We start from the raw sequence: 15361 nt of genomic DNA on the forward strand, positions 1-15361 counted from the left end.
TTCGCTGGCCGGGACGGACGTGTTCAAGCACAAGCGCGTAAGAATCAAGTGATCGTATTTTGATGGCGCGCCACGTGGCAAGTCGTTTCGGTCCGTTCTGCCGATCAGCCACCAATGTCGATTTGATTTGCTGCGCCGCCCTTTGACCTCTGCTGTTTCTTCGTTCTTTGGCTAGCTTTCTACTCGTCTATCTGGTACCCCTCAAGCGCCAAGCAGGCAGCGCCTCCTCCCTTTTGCACCCGTCAATGCCCTCCGGAATTCCGCGTTCCTGACATGGACAGCTGATCCGATCCGGGAATGTTTGCGCGCCGGGCGCGGGCCCTACTTAGCAGACAACGCGCGCGCTTTAACGCCATAAGAAACGTGCCGTCAACGCCTCAAACTCCTCTTGCTTCGAACTCTCAGGAGGCTTTTCATCTTGTCTGTTACCGCCATCATCGCCATCCACCCCGACGATGACCTCCCTCACGACCGTGCTCACGATCAGCCCCATCCTCCTCGCCGCGCTTCCCGGCGCGTACGCGAAGGGTGGCGGCGGACACGGATCGTCCCACAGCAGTGGCAACACAGACACGAGCAGTGGCACTGGGAGTGGCGGGACGGACTCCTCCAGTGGAGGCATATCTGGCAGTGGAAGTGGCTCGAGTACGGACTCTGATGGCGGCTCATCAGGCTCAAACTCGGGCTCGAACTCGAACAGTAACGGTCGTCCTTACTCCGGCGGCAACAACCACAGCAGCTCCTCTCTCTGCGTCATGACCAGCACAATCGACGTCTCTGCATCCACGACCTCTTATGCCACATACACGACTGCTTGCTCCGTCTCCAGCAACAACCAAACGCACGCGAGCAAGCACAAATTATCTGGCGGTGCGATTGCAGGGATCGTTATTGGTTGTGCGTAGGCCGACTCTTGATCGTTGTCTGCCGGCTGATTTCGTTGCAGCTATAGCCGGGACTGCCATCCTCGCGTTCATTTTGTGGCTCCTGTGCAGGAGAAGATGGAACACCAGGCGATATGGCGATCGCGAGACGTCCATCGCGGCCCCTGAGGGCAGCAAGCTCATGAGCCCGAAGGCTTATGAGGCGCTCGGGGAGGGGACGTCTGAGAAACACATGTGGACTCAGAAGAAATAAGCGCCACACATCGTCGTGTTCTCCCTAAAGTCTCTCTTTGGTGTGTGCAAACCATATCTGAACGTTCGTCCAGTCAACTTACTCGCCATCAGTAGCTTTCAGCTGTTCTGTCCTTTAGAGCGTCGATAGACATCGTTGTCATTCCCCGGTTCTCATCGTTAACTTATTGGGTGGTGGCAAATCGCAAACATAAATTATTGTTGGTGGCACATCGCCGCTGTACACAGTACAGTGTTGTCCACGGGTGCAATCTCTGGGCCCGATAAATAAGTACAGTAGGTCGATGATCCAGGGCCAAGTCAGTCCGCCATTCCTCCTGTCTGTCCATGTCGCCAGATAACTATCAGCGCCCCGGTGGTAGATGTAAGCGCCCTGATGATTACAGCCGCGTCCTTGGCACAGCATATATGTAGGTAAGTAGGGGAGGAGTCCACTTCGCGTGCCCCTGGGCTGACGCGAGCTACAGATGTCATTATGGGTATCATCTGAATCGAGGTCGATGTTCAATACTTGCAGTAGGACACTGCACGTCCTGAGCTCAGCACACTGCGCGTCGAAGCAAGTCTGCGTACGGCCCGCGCGGCGCTCGACAGAACTGGCTGGGTCCGTCGCCGGGCAAGGGCTCGGCTCGCTGTGCGCTGACGAGGGCCTGTCGTCGGGCAGCGGCGGGTGGTGCTGGCGCGGTGGCCGAAGCTGGTCTTGTCGCTATCGCAGATGGGCTTGGCGCAGCTTTCATCTCGGTCGAAGGAGATTTGGCAGCGGTCGTAGGCTGGCGCGTAAACCCACTGGCGTAGGCCGGCTTGACGGCGCCGATGAAGGGTGACGGTGGCAATGACGGCTTCGCAGGCGGCTTCGTTAATGTCGAGGGTGCGGCGGACGTAGTCGAGGGTGGTTTCGATTGATTCGAGGACGGTGCAGAGGTGGTCTTCGCGATAGATAGCGGCGACGACGCGGCAGCTATGTATGAAGACGGCGCTACCGACTCCACAGTTGGCGCGCGTTTGGCGTCAACTGTGAAAGTAGTGCTCGCGGTTGCGGGCAAGCCAGTTGTAGCAGCCGCCGGGCTACTCGTAGCTGCGGGAAGGCTGCTGCTAGCGTGGCCGTGCTCATGGTGCACCAGCTGACTCTCGAGGCGCGCGTTCGTGCGCCGCAGTTCTTCGCATTCTTTGCGGACCTGGGCGAGGCCGTCGCTCTGTGTATAGCATTAGCATTAGCCTGGGGTCAGAGTACGTTGGTCCAGAAGATAGGGAGAATGGTTCATGTTCAACAGGATAGGCTCAGGTTTATGAGGGGAATGAGGGGCAAATCAGGGTGAGGAGGGGGAGGAAAAGCAGGGTTTGGAGAGTGCGTTCGGGGTGGCGTGGAGGAAGCGGACAGGGGTAGGATAGCCGAGAGAGGAGGGACTTCCGGGCAGGGATACCCGAATTGGAGGGAACTCGAACACGGTGGAAAGGGATATTCGGGGAATTGTGGACGGAAATGGTGCGTGTATGAAGATGTGGCGAGGGGCTGCGCATGCGAGGAGTAACACGCACCGAAGTCTGCACTGCCTGAAGGATCTGCTGGAGCATGATCTCAACAGAAGGTGAGGATAGGGGTGCGGCTTGCTTGTTCTCCATGATTGGAGGACTGTGATGAGGTATAACTTGTAGGTATGAAGGGCTGTTACTGCTCAAATGAGAGTCTATAGCAAGCACGTTAGCGCCCTATAAGTGGCAGGAGGCGTATACGGCGACGCGACTCACCAGCGCCACTCAATGATGCTTCGCAGCAGGAGGGGAAGGTGAAGCGATAGTACAACGTCAACGACCGCCGGCCGCGCAGGCGCGCATATATACGCCCCGCGCAAGCCCCGCCGGGGCTAGACTATATCCTACATTCGTAGCACGGACTCGGACGCGGCGGACCAGCATCGGGCATTTGACCGTGCTTGCGCAGCCACAAACGCCGGCCCGTGATCGCCTGGGCACCGCGCCCCTATATTCGTGCACGACGAGCAGGGGAAAGGCGATGTGCGTCGCTATGCGCGGGGGATGCGCAGCTGGGAGGGCAGACGGGTGTGGGGCTGGGTGCGCCGGGCAGGGTCATGAGCTCGGCGCGGGCGCGTTTCCTGTGACAAGTCGCGGGTGCCTACCAATGGGTTCACCCACGGTCATTGTATGGTGGACTCGAGGCTATCATCGAAGTCCGGTCGTCGCACGGTGGGGGAGTGTACGGCAGCAACACGAATAGCGAGTGTCTATGATACAATATGGAACAATACTTAGGATGCGTGCGGTCAGTCGAGCGAGATGTCCATGGGATATGATAGTGTCGTGCAGACTTCATGATGGAAGCTGTCTTCAGCTGCCGAAAGGGCTACTTGTCGTCTTTCTCCTCATCGTCACTGTCGACGAACTCGAGCTTCTGATATCGCCGCGCCTTCTTGTTGGGGTTCGCAAGTGACGCGCCCTTGAGCTTGGGAGGTGGTTTGACGACTTCTATCAAGGAGTTAGCTCGATTGCTACTCGCAATGAGTATCACTCCGACTTACCAGGTGCCTGCGAGTCTGAATGTATTCCAAACGAACTATGCTGCCTCAGAATCTCCGCGGGACCTCGATATCCGCGAGGCCTGGGAGGATAGGAATCCTGCTCAGCTTCAGTATCCGCCTTCCTCTTCTTATCCGCCAATTGTGGCGCTATACACCATGTTAGCCATCGTCAAACGAGGATGCCAGTCATCCTACCGGAAGCCGCGTCTGCTGCGGTGGCCAGCAGTCGGCACTGACGCGACTGGGCATTCTGCGCGACCTGTCATTGCGTGGACATCAGCAAGGGTGGCGCGCGCCGCAAATGTTAGTGTTTGCTTACCTTCAACAATAACCGGGTCGCGTAGGCCGCCGAGTCGGTGGCAGACAGCTCAATGAGAGACACATGCAGGGGCTTCTTCGCACTTGGCCCGAGGGTAAGCTACGCGGTCACATGAGCGCATTGCGCGGAAGACGCGAGCAAGGGAACTCACGTTGATATCGGCATTGGGCTTTGGATTCCAGTCGCCTATGCAAATGTCGCCTTTGACGATGGTGTCGAGCAGCTTACCAGAGAATGTGTGCAGCATCTTCTCGGAAGCTTTCGTGCCCTGCATGAGCCATCTCAGTGGGAGAAAGTGGCCCAATGCGGTGGCGGGACCTACCACAATCTTGCGAACGTCGGACACCTGCCATTGACCCTTCCAGCACCGTCCTTGTCGGCACTCAAGGGAGACATGCAATTCCCAAGCGTCTTGCGTTACAGAGCTCGTAACTACGAATTTATCGGAGCCCTGATGAATAACCTGCAAATGAAGTTAACGTTGAACTGACCGTACACGGGATATGAGCGCTGATGGACCGCATTATCAAAGAGCGCAGAGTAGAGTCTCGTACCTGTATAATCTCGTCGAGGCAAGAGAAGTTCGAGAACAGGTCTATCTTGGACGAGGAGGCCATGGCAGGCGGAGTGAGCGTTGAAGACAGGTCCAGAAGTCACAGCGAGTCACACCTGAAGGTGGCACCCACGTGGTCCTCTTATGACCGGCTCCGCTCTCGGCAAGCTCCGATGTGCCTTGCCTTCGCCCATCTCCAAGTTCAGCTTGACGCGCGCCGTCAAAGCCCCAGGTAGACGGCGCTGTTCCGCTGACAATTTTTCTGATAAACTCTCGCTCTTGCAAGCGAAATTGAAGGCTGGATACCCTGGCTGCGGGATTTTGAATGCAAGCAGACACCGAGACGCAACATACGTAGAACACCTCACGGAAAGTGTTTCACCGGGCTCCAGTAATACCACTACCTCCTCCAACTGAAAACCGCAGGACACAGTTCATTGACACCACCCGACTAAATCGTGCGCTTTCATCGATGACATTACTGCATCTGACTCGGGAGCGGTGTACTTAACCTCAGTTCACGATCCTCGTCCTCAATCATTTCAAGATGCCTTGCACTGAAGTCTCCGTACTACCTCTCGTCGACGGCAGCGACCTTCGCGATCCTAACAATCGCACGGCTGTCGCCCTGAAAGAGTGCTTTGACGTCGTCGACAAGCAAGACGGCTTTCAGCAATATCATCTGGGACAGGCTGTCGAGGATCCAAGCACGCTCGTAGGCTTTATCGGTGAGCCGGCATTCGTCCTCCCACTTATGCATAGATGAACCTATCGTCTTTCAGACTGGGACTCCCTCGACAACCACCTAGCTTGGAAGGAGCACCCCGACTACCCTGGCGTCGCTGAACGCATCTCGCCGACCTTCCCTGGTCCCGGGCGCATCTTCCACGTCGAGTTCTACCCACACGATGAGTTCCTCAAAGCCATTAACGCGCCCGTCACCGAGTTCGCTATGCTCTACTTCGCAGGCGGGCCGCCCGAGGACTACCTCGACACCCTGGCGTCCCTTCGGCCGCTCACGGAAAAGTTGGACGGAATGGTCGCCTCGGCGGCGGGAACTACCTATGAGGAGCTCGAGTACGAGGGCGTGAAGGGGAAGGCGGTGGTGCTAGTGGCAGGGTGGCAGTCGGTGGAGGCGCATGCGGCGTTCAAGGAGACGGCGGCGTACAAGGAGAATGCAGGAGTGCTCAGAAGCTCGGCGAAGAAGACTGAGGTCTACCATGTCGATTTTGTGAACTGAAGGCCGTGCGCAAATCCGAAACGAGCTTGCATTGAAATTCTGACATCGTCATTTCAGAAGATGCCTCCTTGGTCTCGATGACCCACGCAATTACTCTGCCTGTCGCGGATGCAGTCCGTACAGCATAGTGGAGAGCGTATACTCGGATCTACAAGAATATTGCCTTGCTTTGTAAAATCTTCGAGATTGTGTTGGGCCGTCTAACTAGAGTTGAAAGCTACAAAGGACTGCCGATTGCCTGACGAAGACCTATCAACCGTTGCGCCTTGCAAGCGTTAGCGTTTGGACACCAATTGGTGGTGTTCTCTGCCTTGCGTCCTTAGAAATCATCCCCAGATTTGACGTGAGGTGACCGGGTTCCCCGGCGGACGCAGATTGCAGTTAGACTTTGTGGGTCCGGTAAACATTGCCCCGCGCGGTCCGGCATACCGGGAATGCGGGGCAGCTGGCGACTAATAAGACGAATTCCGCCGCCTTTCTCTTGCCGGTGCGCTTCCCAAAAAATCGGAGCGACGAGGCTGGCGTCCCCGCAGAGCGCGCACCTGCTGCTCTGATGTGCATTCGAATCACAGGCCTCAGAAATTCGTCCTGAGCACCGGGGTCTGCATTCGCGAGCAGAACGGATTCTGAAGACATTCGGGTAATCACATGGAAGACTTGGTCGGCTGACCTTGGGCCGACCCGTGATTGGGGAAGGGCAAGATATAAATTCGGTCAACCGGATTCGGCGGCTCGTCACCTCGTCCTTCCCCTCATCATCACTATGGCCCAGGTTATCGTTGTCGGTGGCGGTCTCGCCGGTCTCTCTGCTGCTCACACGCTTTTGGAGCGCGGCGCCAATGTTCTGCTGCTCGACAAGCAGGGGTACGTGGCTGAGCAGGACACCTCGGGGCGCTTACTGACTTCCCCTTAGGTTCATGGGAGGCAACTCCACTAAGGCTACCTCTGGTATCAACGGCGCCGGCACGCAGTCGCAGCAGGACCTGGGCATCCCTGATAGCGCAAAGCTCTTCTTCGAGGACACGAAGAAATCCGTGCGTGCCCCATTCCCCTATCGTGGGATGAAATGCTGACCCTATTTGTAGGCTCGCGAGCTCGCTCGTGATGATCTCATCCGCGTCCTGACCGGTCGGTCAGGCGATGCTGTCAACTGGCTCCAGAACAAGTTCGGTCTTGATCTGTCGAAGGTTGCACGGTTAGGCGGTCACTCGCAGCCCCGCACGCACCGTGGTGGCGCGCAGTTCCCCGGCATGGTGCGTCCTCCATCCATCTATGTAGACATCACATACTGACAGTGATGCAGGTCATCACATACGCTCAGATGGAGCGCTTGGAAGACCTCTCCGTGTCCAACCCGGAGCGCGTCAAGATCATCAAGAAGGCGCGCGTCGCTAAGCTCATCAAGGAGGGCGAGTCTGTCGTCGGTGTTGAGTATGTCCACAACGGCAAGACCGAGACAGCGTACGGCCCGGTTATCCTGGCGACTGGCGGCTACGCTGCCGACTTCACGGAGAGCTCCCTTCTCAAGAAGTATCGCCCTGAATACTACAACCTCCCCACCACCAACGGCGATCACTGCACTGGTGACGGTCACAAGCTTGCGATGCAGGTCGGCGCCCACGGTATCGACTTGGAGAAGGTCCAGGTTCACCCCACTGGTTTGGTCGACCCCAAGGACCCAGAGGCTAAGGTCAAGTTCCTGGCTGCCGAGGCTCTCCGTGGTGTCGGCGGTCTGTTGCTCGACAAGGAGGGCCAGCGCTTCGTCGATGAGTTGCAGCACCGCGACTTCGTCACCGGTAAGATGTGGGAGAACGGCAAGGTTTGTCTTCATCTTTTTGCTATCTTGTACGTCCGCTGATCCTCGTCCAGTTCCCTATTCGTCTTGTTCTCAACGGGAAGGCGTCGAAGGAGATCGAGTGGCACTGCAAGCACTACGTCGGCCGTGGCTTGATGAAGCGCTGCAACAACGGCGACGAGTTGGCGAAGGAGTTCGGCTTGCCGCCAGCCACCCTCAAGAAGACGTTCGAGGAGTACAATAAGGCAGTGCGGTCACAGAAGGACCCCTTCGGCAAGAAGGTGAGCTTTATATGCCCACATTGAGGGGAGCTTAGGTCTAACGACCATCAAGTTCTTCTCTGGCGAGTGGTCCTACGACGACATCTTCCACGTCGCGATCATGACACCGGTCCTCCACTACACTATGGGTGGTCTCGAGATCGACCCTGAGTCGCGCGTCATCGACGGCAGCGGCAAGCCCATCCCGGGTCTCTTTGCCGCTGGTGAGGTTGCTGGCGGTGTCCACGGTGCCAACCGTCTCGGTGGTTCGTCATTGCTGGGATGCGTCGTCTTTGGTCGTGTCTCTGGCGACTCCGCCGCTGCATACTTGCTCCAGGCATCCGGCGAGGCGCTCAAGAAGGCCGGCGGGCGTCTGGGCGCCGTCGCGGGCCACATCTCTGGCGCACCAACACAGGCACCGGCGAAGGAGGAGCCGAAGGGCAGCGACGCGAAGGCGGGCGTGAAGACGTTCGACCTCGCCGAAGTTGCGAAGCACAACACGAAGGACGACGTCTGGGTCGTCGTCAATGACCAGGTGCTCGACGTCACCTCTTTCCTGCCTGACCACCCGGGAGGGGAGAAGGCGATCCTGCTCTACGCCGGCCGTGACGCGACGGAGGAGTTCAACATGTTGCACGACCCGAAGGTGATCCCGAGATATGCGCCGGACTCGGTGATTGGCACGTTGAGGAAGTAAATGCATCCACGATCTCGCACAGTTTCCTTTGTGTACCTTTTTTGCTGTATCATGAGTTACGACGCTTTGCATATTTTTATTGCATTGGATTACACGCAGTCTGTTTGAGATCAGGAGTGAATGAAGATGTAGGTGAACGTCTCGTCCCGTTTGAGAACGAACCGGTGCCGGCGCACGCTTCTGTGTAGACCGGCCGCGTAGCCCAACGACTTGCTTCCAAGTTGTAGCAGTGAAGAGAGCGTCTAAGCAGATACAAATCATAATTAGAAGAGATACACCCGAGTAGAGATGGAATGCGCGTGGGAAGAGAAAGCAGTTGGATGCTGTTCATAACGACGAGCGATAATAGTTGGTGAATCGGAGTCAAGGGGATCGGTGAAGGTCGTTAAGGATCGTGGAGAAACCTGCGTTGTAAAGCACAGACCAGTGGTAAACCCGAGAAACAGAAACGAAGAGGCAAACGGAGGCGTAGCTCGGAAAGCGGTGGGATGAGGTTACAACTACAAAGCGAGATGCGATAAATTACGGCGATGTCCATCCACCCTCCTCGTTCGGTTGTCCACGATGTCGCCGTCCGGCCGCGGCTCCCTGGCTCTCCGAAGGCGCTCGTTGGCAGACCTTGTCGTCATACTCCCTTGACAAGGTCTGCCAGTCCGCCCACCTTCAATTGCTGATCCCATCCTCCATGTGCATCCCATCTGGCGCGACGCGGCGCAGGTCTGAGCTGTGGCTATACGTCGGCGAGGGACCCCCAGTCGGCATGACCTGAGGCATCCCCTGACCCATGCCTGAGCCCATCCCGCCCGTGCCCATGCCACCCATACCCATTCGCGGCGCACCTCCGGCCCACGAATCGAAACCACCGTCGTAGCCCCAATCCAGCCCGAGCGCGCTCAGGTCCAAATTCCACGCGCTCTGGTCGATGCCCTGCATCGGGCCCGCGCCCGGGATCTGCACGCTCCCCGCGCCCGCGCTGCTCCCCAGGAGCATCGACTCCGCACCGCTGCTGCCACTCGCAGTCTGGTGGATGTGCAGCCCGCAGTTCGCGCCGAGCGCGATGCGGCCCTGGAGCGCGCTCACGATGCCCGCGTATTCGTCGGCATGCTGGAGGCAGTGGGCGACGCTCGCGGTGCGCTGGAGGCTTGCGTCGGCGAGGTCCCAGTCGTGCTCCTGCCGCGCGAAGTGGACGGCGTTGCGGAGGCGGGAGAGCAGGACGATGGGGCAGGTGCGCGCGGAGGCCTGCGTCATGAAAGACGAGGGCGGAGGTATTGGCGGACGCGGCTGGCCCTCGGCTTGCGCGCGCTGTTGCTGCTGCTGGAGGTGCTGCTGGACTTGCTGCTGATGGTTGAAGGCCATGGCGAGTGAGAGGCGTAGGAGTGAGGAGGTGACGGAGGAGAGGATGTGGCCGATGTCTATGAAGGGTGAATTATAGGGAGTGCATGACTTAAGACGAAGGATACGTACGGCACAGCCAGAAGCTATCGAAGTCGTAGCCGTCTAAGAGGCAGAAGTAGTCCACCGCGTCGGCGAATATGGTAAGCGTGTCGTCGTCTGGAACAAACCTGGCTTCCCCAAAGGACCTCAGAAAGGAGTGCAAACACGGAAAGATGAATAACGTACGGGCTTCCAAGACCAATATATAGCTCGATAGATACTCTTCGAAGCATGCAGCGAAAACAGAGAAGAGTCGTCATAAGACATGCTAAGGGGGTAATTGAGCACACCACCGCTCGTATAAATCAGGTGTATCACGTACCGACACCTGACGGCTTCATGGGAGACCGTCCGGGTACTCCGATCCCCAACTCCTCCCATTCGAGCTTGACCTCGTCGAGGAGTGCTGCAGCATCGGCTTCGAGATCCTGTACCCTCCGTAATCTCTCCTCCCTGGTAATCAGCGTAGCCGCTGTGAGGGTCGATACCTGGGCCTGGAGGCGGTTCACCAGGGCACCAATGCGGCACTGGTAAAGGAAGCTCTGTAAAGACCGAATGGATGCCGGAGAGACCTGATCCGGATGCTCCGCCTTTATGGAGGGACCGCTGGGTGAGGGTGCAGACGAGGGTGATGATGGTGCGGACGTCGCAAGCATGGACGGAAGCGCCGGTAGCGGCACATTCGTATTGTCCAGCTGCAGATGCGAGGGCCGCGAGTTGAGGAATGACATCCACCCATCGTGGATGCGCAGCGTCCACCAGAGCACTCGCCTGTGCTCCTTCTCCCAGGCGGGGATAGCCCAGTTCCCCGGATCAATGTGCAGGCCCATCAGTTGCGCCTGGGCTATCGTCTTCGGGGGGAGGAACCGCGTGAGTCAGGTTGCGAAGGCTTAGTTATGACGAAGCGTACCCTTGATAGCGCGATATATCGCGCCTCCGCGTCCCATACTGGGCGACCAGAGAGTTCGAGGACCGCACCAGCGATGCTATGCAGCCGCGGCGCGAGGGGCGCCCCGTTCTCAATGAAGGAAGAAGCGCCATTGTGAACAAGCCGGCGTACCGCCTTTGCGGCGTGGCGATATTGTCGGGTGTGGTTGAGCGCGGTGAGGTAGAGCTTGACGAGTAAGCAGGGGTGATCGTTGGGGTTGATGTGGTGTGGGACGAGGAGGGGGAAGGCGGAGTTGAAGTGGGCAAAGAAGAGATCTTGCAGGAGGCGCTCATTCGGTGGAGGCCGTAGGAGCTGAAGGCTAGAGTCAAGGCGTAGCAAGGCCTCTCGTGCCAGATGATTCGTATCCTGTGTTTCTACTGAAGGTCAGCTGGGCTGCGTGTCGAGTCACAGAGGATTGACCGTACTCTTCGGCTTTTGGGTGAAGATGATATACTGAGGGGAAGGTTAGGGAGTATTCAAGAGGGACAGTATGTGCACGCACCTGCGGCTTCGAGCCCACAGTGGATATCTGCCGTATGTACGACGTCTCCGGTAGCTGCGTGTGGTCCGGGCCGGCCTGCTTCGCGCCAATGGGTAGGAGATCGTCGGTGAGGAGAGCGGTGATGACGTGCGGCTCGAGCGCATCTGGAGTGGATAAATCAAGGGAAATTGGTTCTGGGTAGGGGCTGATGGCCAAACGTTTTTCTCGGGAGGCGGCATGGATGAGGGCATCGAGCCCATTAGAATTCTCCTGCCCGGACATGCTGGCGCTTGAAACGACGCGGGGCCGCTTGTCGATGGACGAGGGCCCGCCCGGCGAGACGCTGCCGCTGACGGGGGAGCCGGGGCGCTTGGCTGGCTTCTTACGCTCGGGGGGAAGCTGATCGAACGTGCACTGTTTGCGGGTCTGTCTGCGCGCGAGTCAGGGGGACGGTGGCCGATCGCTTGTGTGCGCCACACGCACTGGCACTCCACGCAGGGTGGTCCTGCGGCGGGGATCGCGCATCTGGTCTTTGCTCGTCGCTAGGGGGCGGTCAGCGGAAGGCGCTACGCTGCATGGGGTGCGCACTCACGCAGGCATCGCACGGCCTGTTCTTGCGTGACCGAAAGGGGCGCGAGAGCGTTGGGGGAGAGGGGAGGCCATGATCCGAGCCCGAGGGCTGGGTGACCTTGCTCGTCGTGCTCGCGTCGCCCATGGACATCGCGGCGGCGGCGACGACGTTCGATCCGGTCCAGGGTGGGTTCGCGCTCAAGCCTAAGCGCTCCCCCACATGGTCCTCCATTTGTCTGTGCATGCACCCTTCGGCCGATGCCGACGCCGACTCCGAATCTCGCGGGACGCGCCAGGTGTCTCGTCCGCGCGGGCCCCCCGGTGTCTCGTCTGCCCGTCCAGGCGAACAATTTTCCGAGAAAAATCTAGGCCTCCCACATATCATACGTGTTCGCCCCGTCTTCCCTCCACTTTGCCTCCACAGCGTTTCGCGGACAGGCGCGTCCACGCGCTCCGTCGGGCTTCTCGTCCGAACCTTCTTCCGCCTCTCCCTCACGCTGTTTGCCGCCCCCAGGGCACGACCTATGCGCTCATACGCGGCCCAACAATTACACGAATGCAGGCGGCCTGACTCCAAAAGATCACAGTCAATTCGGAGTGCTACACGAGCGGCAGCAAACCGCCCCTGCCTGGGGAACTACAGCTGACATGGTCTCCTCGATCGACCAGTGGGGATGCACGATTTTGCTAGTCTGACCAGATATTCTGTACGTACACCTCGGTCCCTTCTCGAAATAAAGCATGCCATCCAAGCGATTTCGCCCGTCGAAAACGCCTTCAAAAAATCCTCCATTATGGCCAGACGACGCCCATGCCAAGTCCTTTCGCGGAGATCATTGCTCCATCAAGGTCAGCGGACTCAAAGTCGAGGAAGTAAAATGACTAGGGCACGTCACGACGTCCAGGGGCAGCCGAGATGTGCTGCCCGAATTTCCGCTCGGCGTGGGGACACCAGCCCGCTCGTCGGTGGCCATTCAATCACGTTGGTCCTCGTCGATGAGCCAATTGTCGAAGAGGGTTTGCACCGATGGGTAGATCGCTTGTGGGGAAGCGAAGGGAAGACTCAATGGCGCAAGGGAAGGTCGCTATAATGGAATACTGGCGCTTATATACCATCCAGGAAATCTTCTGCAGTTCCCGCGGAATGCCTCCGGGGCAGCCATGGCTCGAGACGCGCGAGGACTCGCTGTCTAGGTGAGCGGGAGGACCAACGAATGGTGCATGGACTGCCCGACCCTCGGTGAGCATGGTGAACGATGCCCGAGGGACTCCTGTTCATTACAGCTTGCCCGCAATTTTCCTGAGTAGCGCAAGTTTCTTTCGACGCTGCTGGGACCTTCAGTCTGCCGAATTGGCTGAGGAGCGGATGTGAAGGCGTACTGTACGAAGGGTGTTGTTTTTTCCGGAATGAGTAGCAGAAATTCGGAAAGAAACGCCAGATTGTCATCGACCTTCCCTTTGGTGTGGGTGCGCGACCGTCCATCAGGGAATGCCCCGTCACTATCGTGACGTCTTCACAACTATGTGACAGCGTCGTAGTACTCGCCCGTGCGCATTGCCCCGATAGGCTTGGATAGGCTTCCATAGCTGCGAGGCGGACCTTCATAGCACTGCATAGCTAGCTGTAGGAGTCCGCACCACTATGCTTTGTGGCGTAGTAGACTGTCTCAATATACTGGGCTTGATAGATGTTTCTTCAATGGCGTGAACTATCAGAGCTTCCCATTGCAGGACTTGAGAAGTCAAAGTGTAAAAGACACCCACAGCTTAAAATAACCATGCTACTGCTATAAGGTAGTCGAGCCACACATCGTCGTAGACTTTTCATAACTATATACCTGATGGTACCCGCCGCCAATGTTTGCCACTGGCACCGTACGGCCTTCTACCCCTTTACCGGATCACCCAGTTCTTCAATCTCGATATTGAGCAGATGTCGGGGAGGAGAAGAGAGGCATAAATCGAGGCAAAGGGAGGTATTATCCGTGCGGCCTTGACGGCGATTCAGAGAGGCTGGGCTGCATGGTGTATGGAACCTGGATGGGGGAAAAGGGGCTGTCACATCAAGGCATACTGTCCCCACGTAGCGCGCCGTTTGCGCCGCGACGTCGTGCGAAGGAGCGAGGTGGCAGATGAATGTAGAGGTGAGCGGCGACTGAACGGAAAATTCCCTAAGTAATTTCGAACTCCGCCGGCAAATCGCGCGAGGTCACGTTGCTCCGATCCAGTCCGCCGAAATCGCGCGTCGCGTCTTGCTTCCGTCGCCCAAGGTCCTCCTAGTCCTGTCGACGATGTCGGCGTCCTTCTCGCACCCTCCGTTTGTGTATACGACCTCATACCCATACGGAGTCGGTGTCTGCGCTGTTCAGTGACTCGGCGCGCCTGTCCTCGCGCTGGCGCCTAGTGCACTCGCTTGCAGATGCGCGTCTGAGTCAGCGGCCATGCCTTTTGAGCGTCTGGTGCGTGTGTGCGGTCACCTCTCCATACCATACCGCTAATAACACCTTCTCCCTTATCTAGGATGGTGTTGGTGTTCGTGTTCGTGTTCACAACCTCGAGGTCGGCGCAATCGCCCGCAATGAAGGTGAGTATCACAACATGCCTTGATCGCTCCAGCTCACATGTACCTCCAGACTCAGCCCCTTACACCTCCTGGGACCTTTTACACGATTGTGCTTCGTATGGCACGTGTCCTTCGCTTTCGCCAGCCCACCTTCCCGCGCGGTTCGGAGACCGGCCCGTAGCTAGATCCTTCCTATTGGGAGACATCCACGGCGAAGGACTCAATGGAGAGCAGGGGGTGTAGTGGAGGAAGTGGCGTGGCTACAGTAGCAGGGTGCACGGAATCATAGCGGTGATGTCGTGCACGGAGGTGAGCGGGGCGACCCAGAATCGCAGTAGTAGTAGACATAATGTAGTAGCTTAGCCTTCATTGAAATGCAATGATATTTCTGTTCTATCCATTTGCGTGCAGTCAACCCGTGAATGCTTCGAACGATCCAGATAGTCGCATAAATTGGCTGAGCTACGGCATAGCTTCCGAGGAAAGGCCTTCTATACAATACTACGTACCCCTTGGTAGAAACAAAGGCGCGCTACGGGAGGCTATCGGAACCGGGAAGGCTGCTATTCAGACTGGAATAAGGGGGGACGTTCGATTTGGCTACGGCGGCTATCCGAGCGGTCGTAGCCCCTCATAGACAAATCAGCGTTTACTGATGTCCCTGCGACGACCTCGCGAGTCGCGCTCGACGCAAAGCCTCATTCCGGTTGCCCGGGTGTGGGCGCCAACCGTCGAAAGCAAGACGGGGCAAGTCGGAACAGGACAATAACATAGGCTGAGAGTAGTGGGTCGTGAGAGGAAAATGGACGAGGGACGTAAAGTGCACTCTCCAGCAGCGCAAGATCACGTCT

The 15361-nt window shown here is 57.8% G+C and overlaps 7 protein-coding genes across 7 annotated transcripts; 4 read left to right on the top strand and 3 right to left on the bottom strand.

Annotated features, from left to right (window-relative positions):
- Positions 1–215: 215 nt before the first annotated feature.
- SCHCODRAFT_02583388 (uncharacterized protein) lies at positions 216–1286 on the top strand. Its single transcript, XM_050343938.1, has 2 exons — positions 216–897; positions 947–1286. Exons 1-2 carry the CDS (start codon positions 456–458, stop codon positions 1135–1137), a joined length of 633 nt encoding a protein of 210 aa, XP_050199242.1. The 5' UTR covers positions 216–455; the 3' UTR covers positions 1138–1286.
- Positions 1287–1570: 284 nt separating this feature from the next.
- Positions 1571–2982, bottom strand: SCHCODRAFT_02343950 (uncharacterized protein). Its single transcript, XM_003030093.2, has 3 exons — positions 2883–2982; positions 2673–2821; positions 1571–2329 (listed from the first exon to the last, which is right to left on the bottom strand). Exons 2-3 carry the CDS (start codon positions 2754–2756, stop codon positions 1676–1678), a joined length of 738 nt encoding a protein of 245 aa, XP_003030139.1. The 5' UTR covers positions 2757–2821; positions 2883–2982; the 3' UTR covers positions 1571–1675.
- A 513-nt stretch (positions 2983–3495) lies between these two features.
- Positions 3496–4606, bottom strand: SCHCODRAFT_02508078 (uncharacterized protein; the record flags this gene model as incomplete). The annotated part of the gene is made up of 7 exons (XM_003030092.2): positions 3496–3617; positions 3671–3817; positions 3866–3929; positions 3990–4088; positions 4141–4257; positions 4312–4452; positions 4544–4606. The coding sequence occupies 7 exons, from the start codon at positions 4604–4606 to the stop codon at positions 3496–3498; spliced, it is 753 nt and encodes a 250-aa protein (XP_003030138.1).
- A 130-nt stretch (positions 4607–4736) lies between these two features.
- Positions 4737–5889, top strand: SCHCODRAFT_02631748 (uncharacterized protein). Its single transcript, XM_003030521.2, has 3 exons — positions 4737–5000; positions 5060–5270; positions 5325–5889. The coding sequence occupies exons 2-3, from the start codon at positions 5090–5092 to the stop codon at positions 5780–5782; spliced, it is 639 nt and encodes a 212-aa protein (XP_003030567.1). The 5' UTR covers positions 4737–5000; positions 5060–5089; the 3' UTR covers positions 5783–5889.
- A 627-nt stretch (positions 5890–6516) lies between these two features.
- SCHCODRAFT_02583399 (Flavocytochrome c) lies at positions 6517–8674 on the top strand. The gene is made up of 6 exons (XM_003030520.2): positions 6517–6646; positions 6696–6816; positions 6868–7035; positions 7086–7601; positions 7652–7858; positions 7911–8674. The coding sequence occupies exons 1-6, from the start codon at positions 6546–6548 to the stop codon at positions 8532–8534; spliced, it is 1737 nt and encodes a 578-aa protein (XP_003030566.1). The 5' UTR covers positions 6517–6545; the 3' UTR covers positions 8535–8674.
- A 94-nt stretch (positions 8675–8768) lies between these two features.
- On the bottom strand, positions 8769–12227 carry SCHCODRAFT_01191002 (uncharacterized protein). Its single transcript, XM_003030091.3, has 9 exons — positions 11970–12227; positions 11861–11919; positions 11399–11807; positions 11322–11349; positions 10879–11270; positions 10291–10819; positions 10155–10236; positions 9999–10096; positions 8769–9946 (listed from the first exon to the last, which is right to left on the bottom strand). Exons 1-9 carry the CDS (start codon positions 12189–12191, stop codon positions 9198–9200), a joined length of 2568 nt encoding a protein of 855 aa, XP_003030137.2. The 5' UTR covers positions 12192–12227; the 3' UTR covers positions 8769–9197.
- Positions 12228–14201: 1974 nt separating this feature from the next.
- Positions 14202–14903, top strand: SCHCODRAFT_02583404 (uncharacterized protein). The gene is made up of 4 exons (XM_003030519.3): positions 14202–14315; positions 14367–14406; positions 14468–14531; positions 14581–14903. Exons 1-4 carry the CDS (start codon positions 14239–14241, stop codon positions 14751–14753), a joined length of 354 nt encoding a protein of 117 aa, XP_003030565.1. The 5' UTR covers positions 14202–14238; the 3' UTR covers positions 14754–14903.
- The last annotated feature ends 458 nt before the right edge of the window (positions 14904–15361 follow it).

The sequence above is a fragment of the Schizophyllum commune genome (assembly GCF_000143185.2).
Source record: "Schizophyllum commune H4-8 unplaced genomic scaffold SCHCOscaffold_8, whole genome shotgun sequence".
NCBI classification, from domain to species: Eukaryota; Fungi; Basidiomycota; class Agaricomycetes; order Agaricales; family Schizophyllaceae; genus Schizophyllum; species Schizophyllum commune.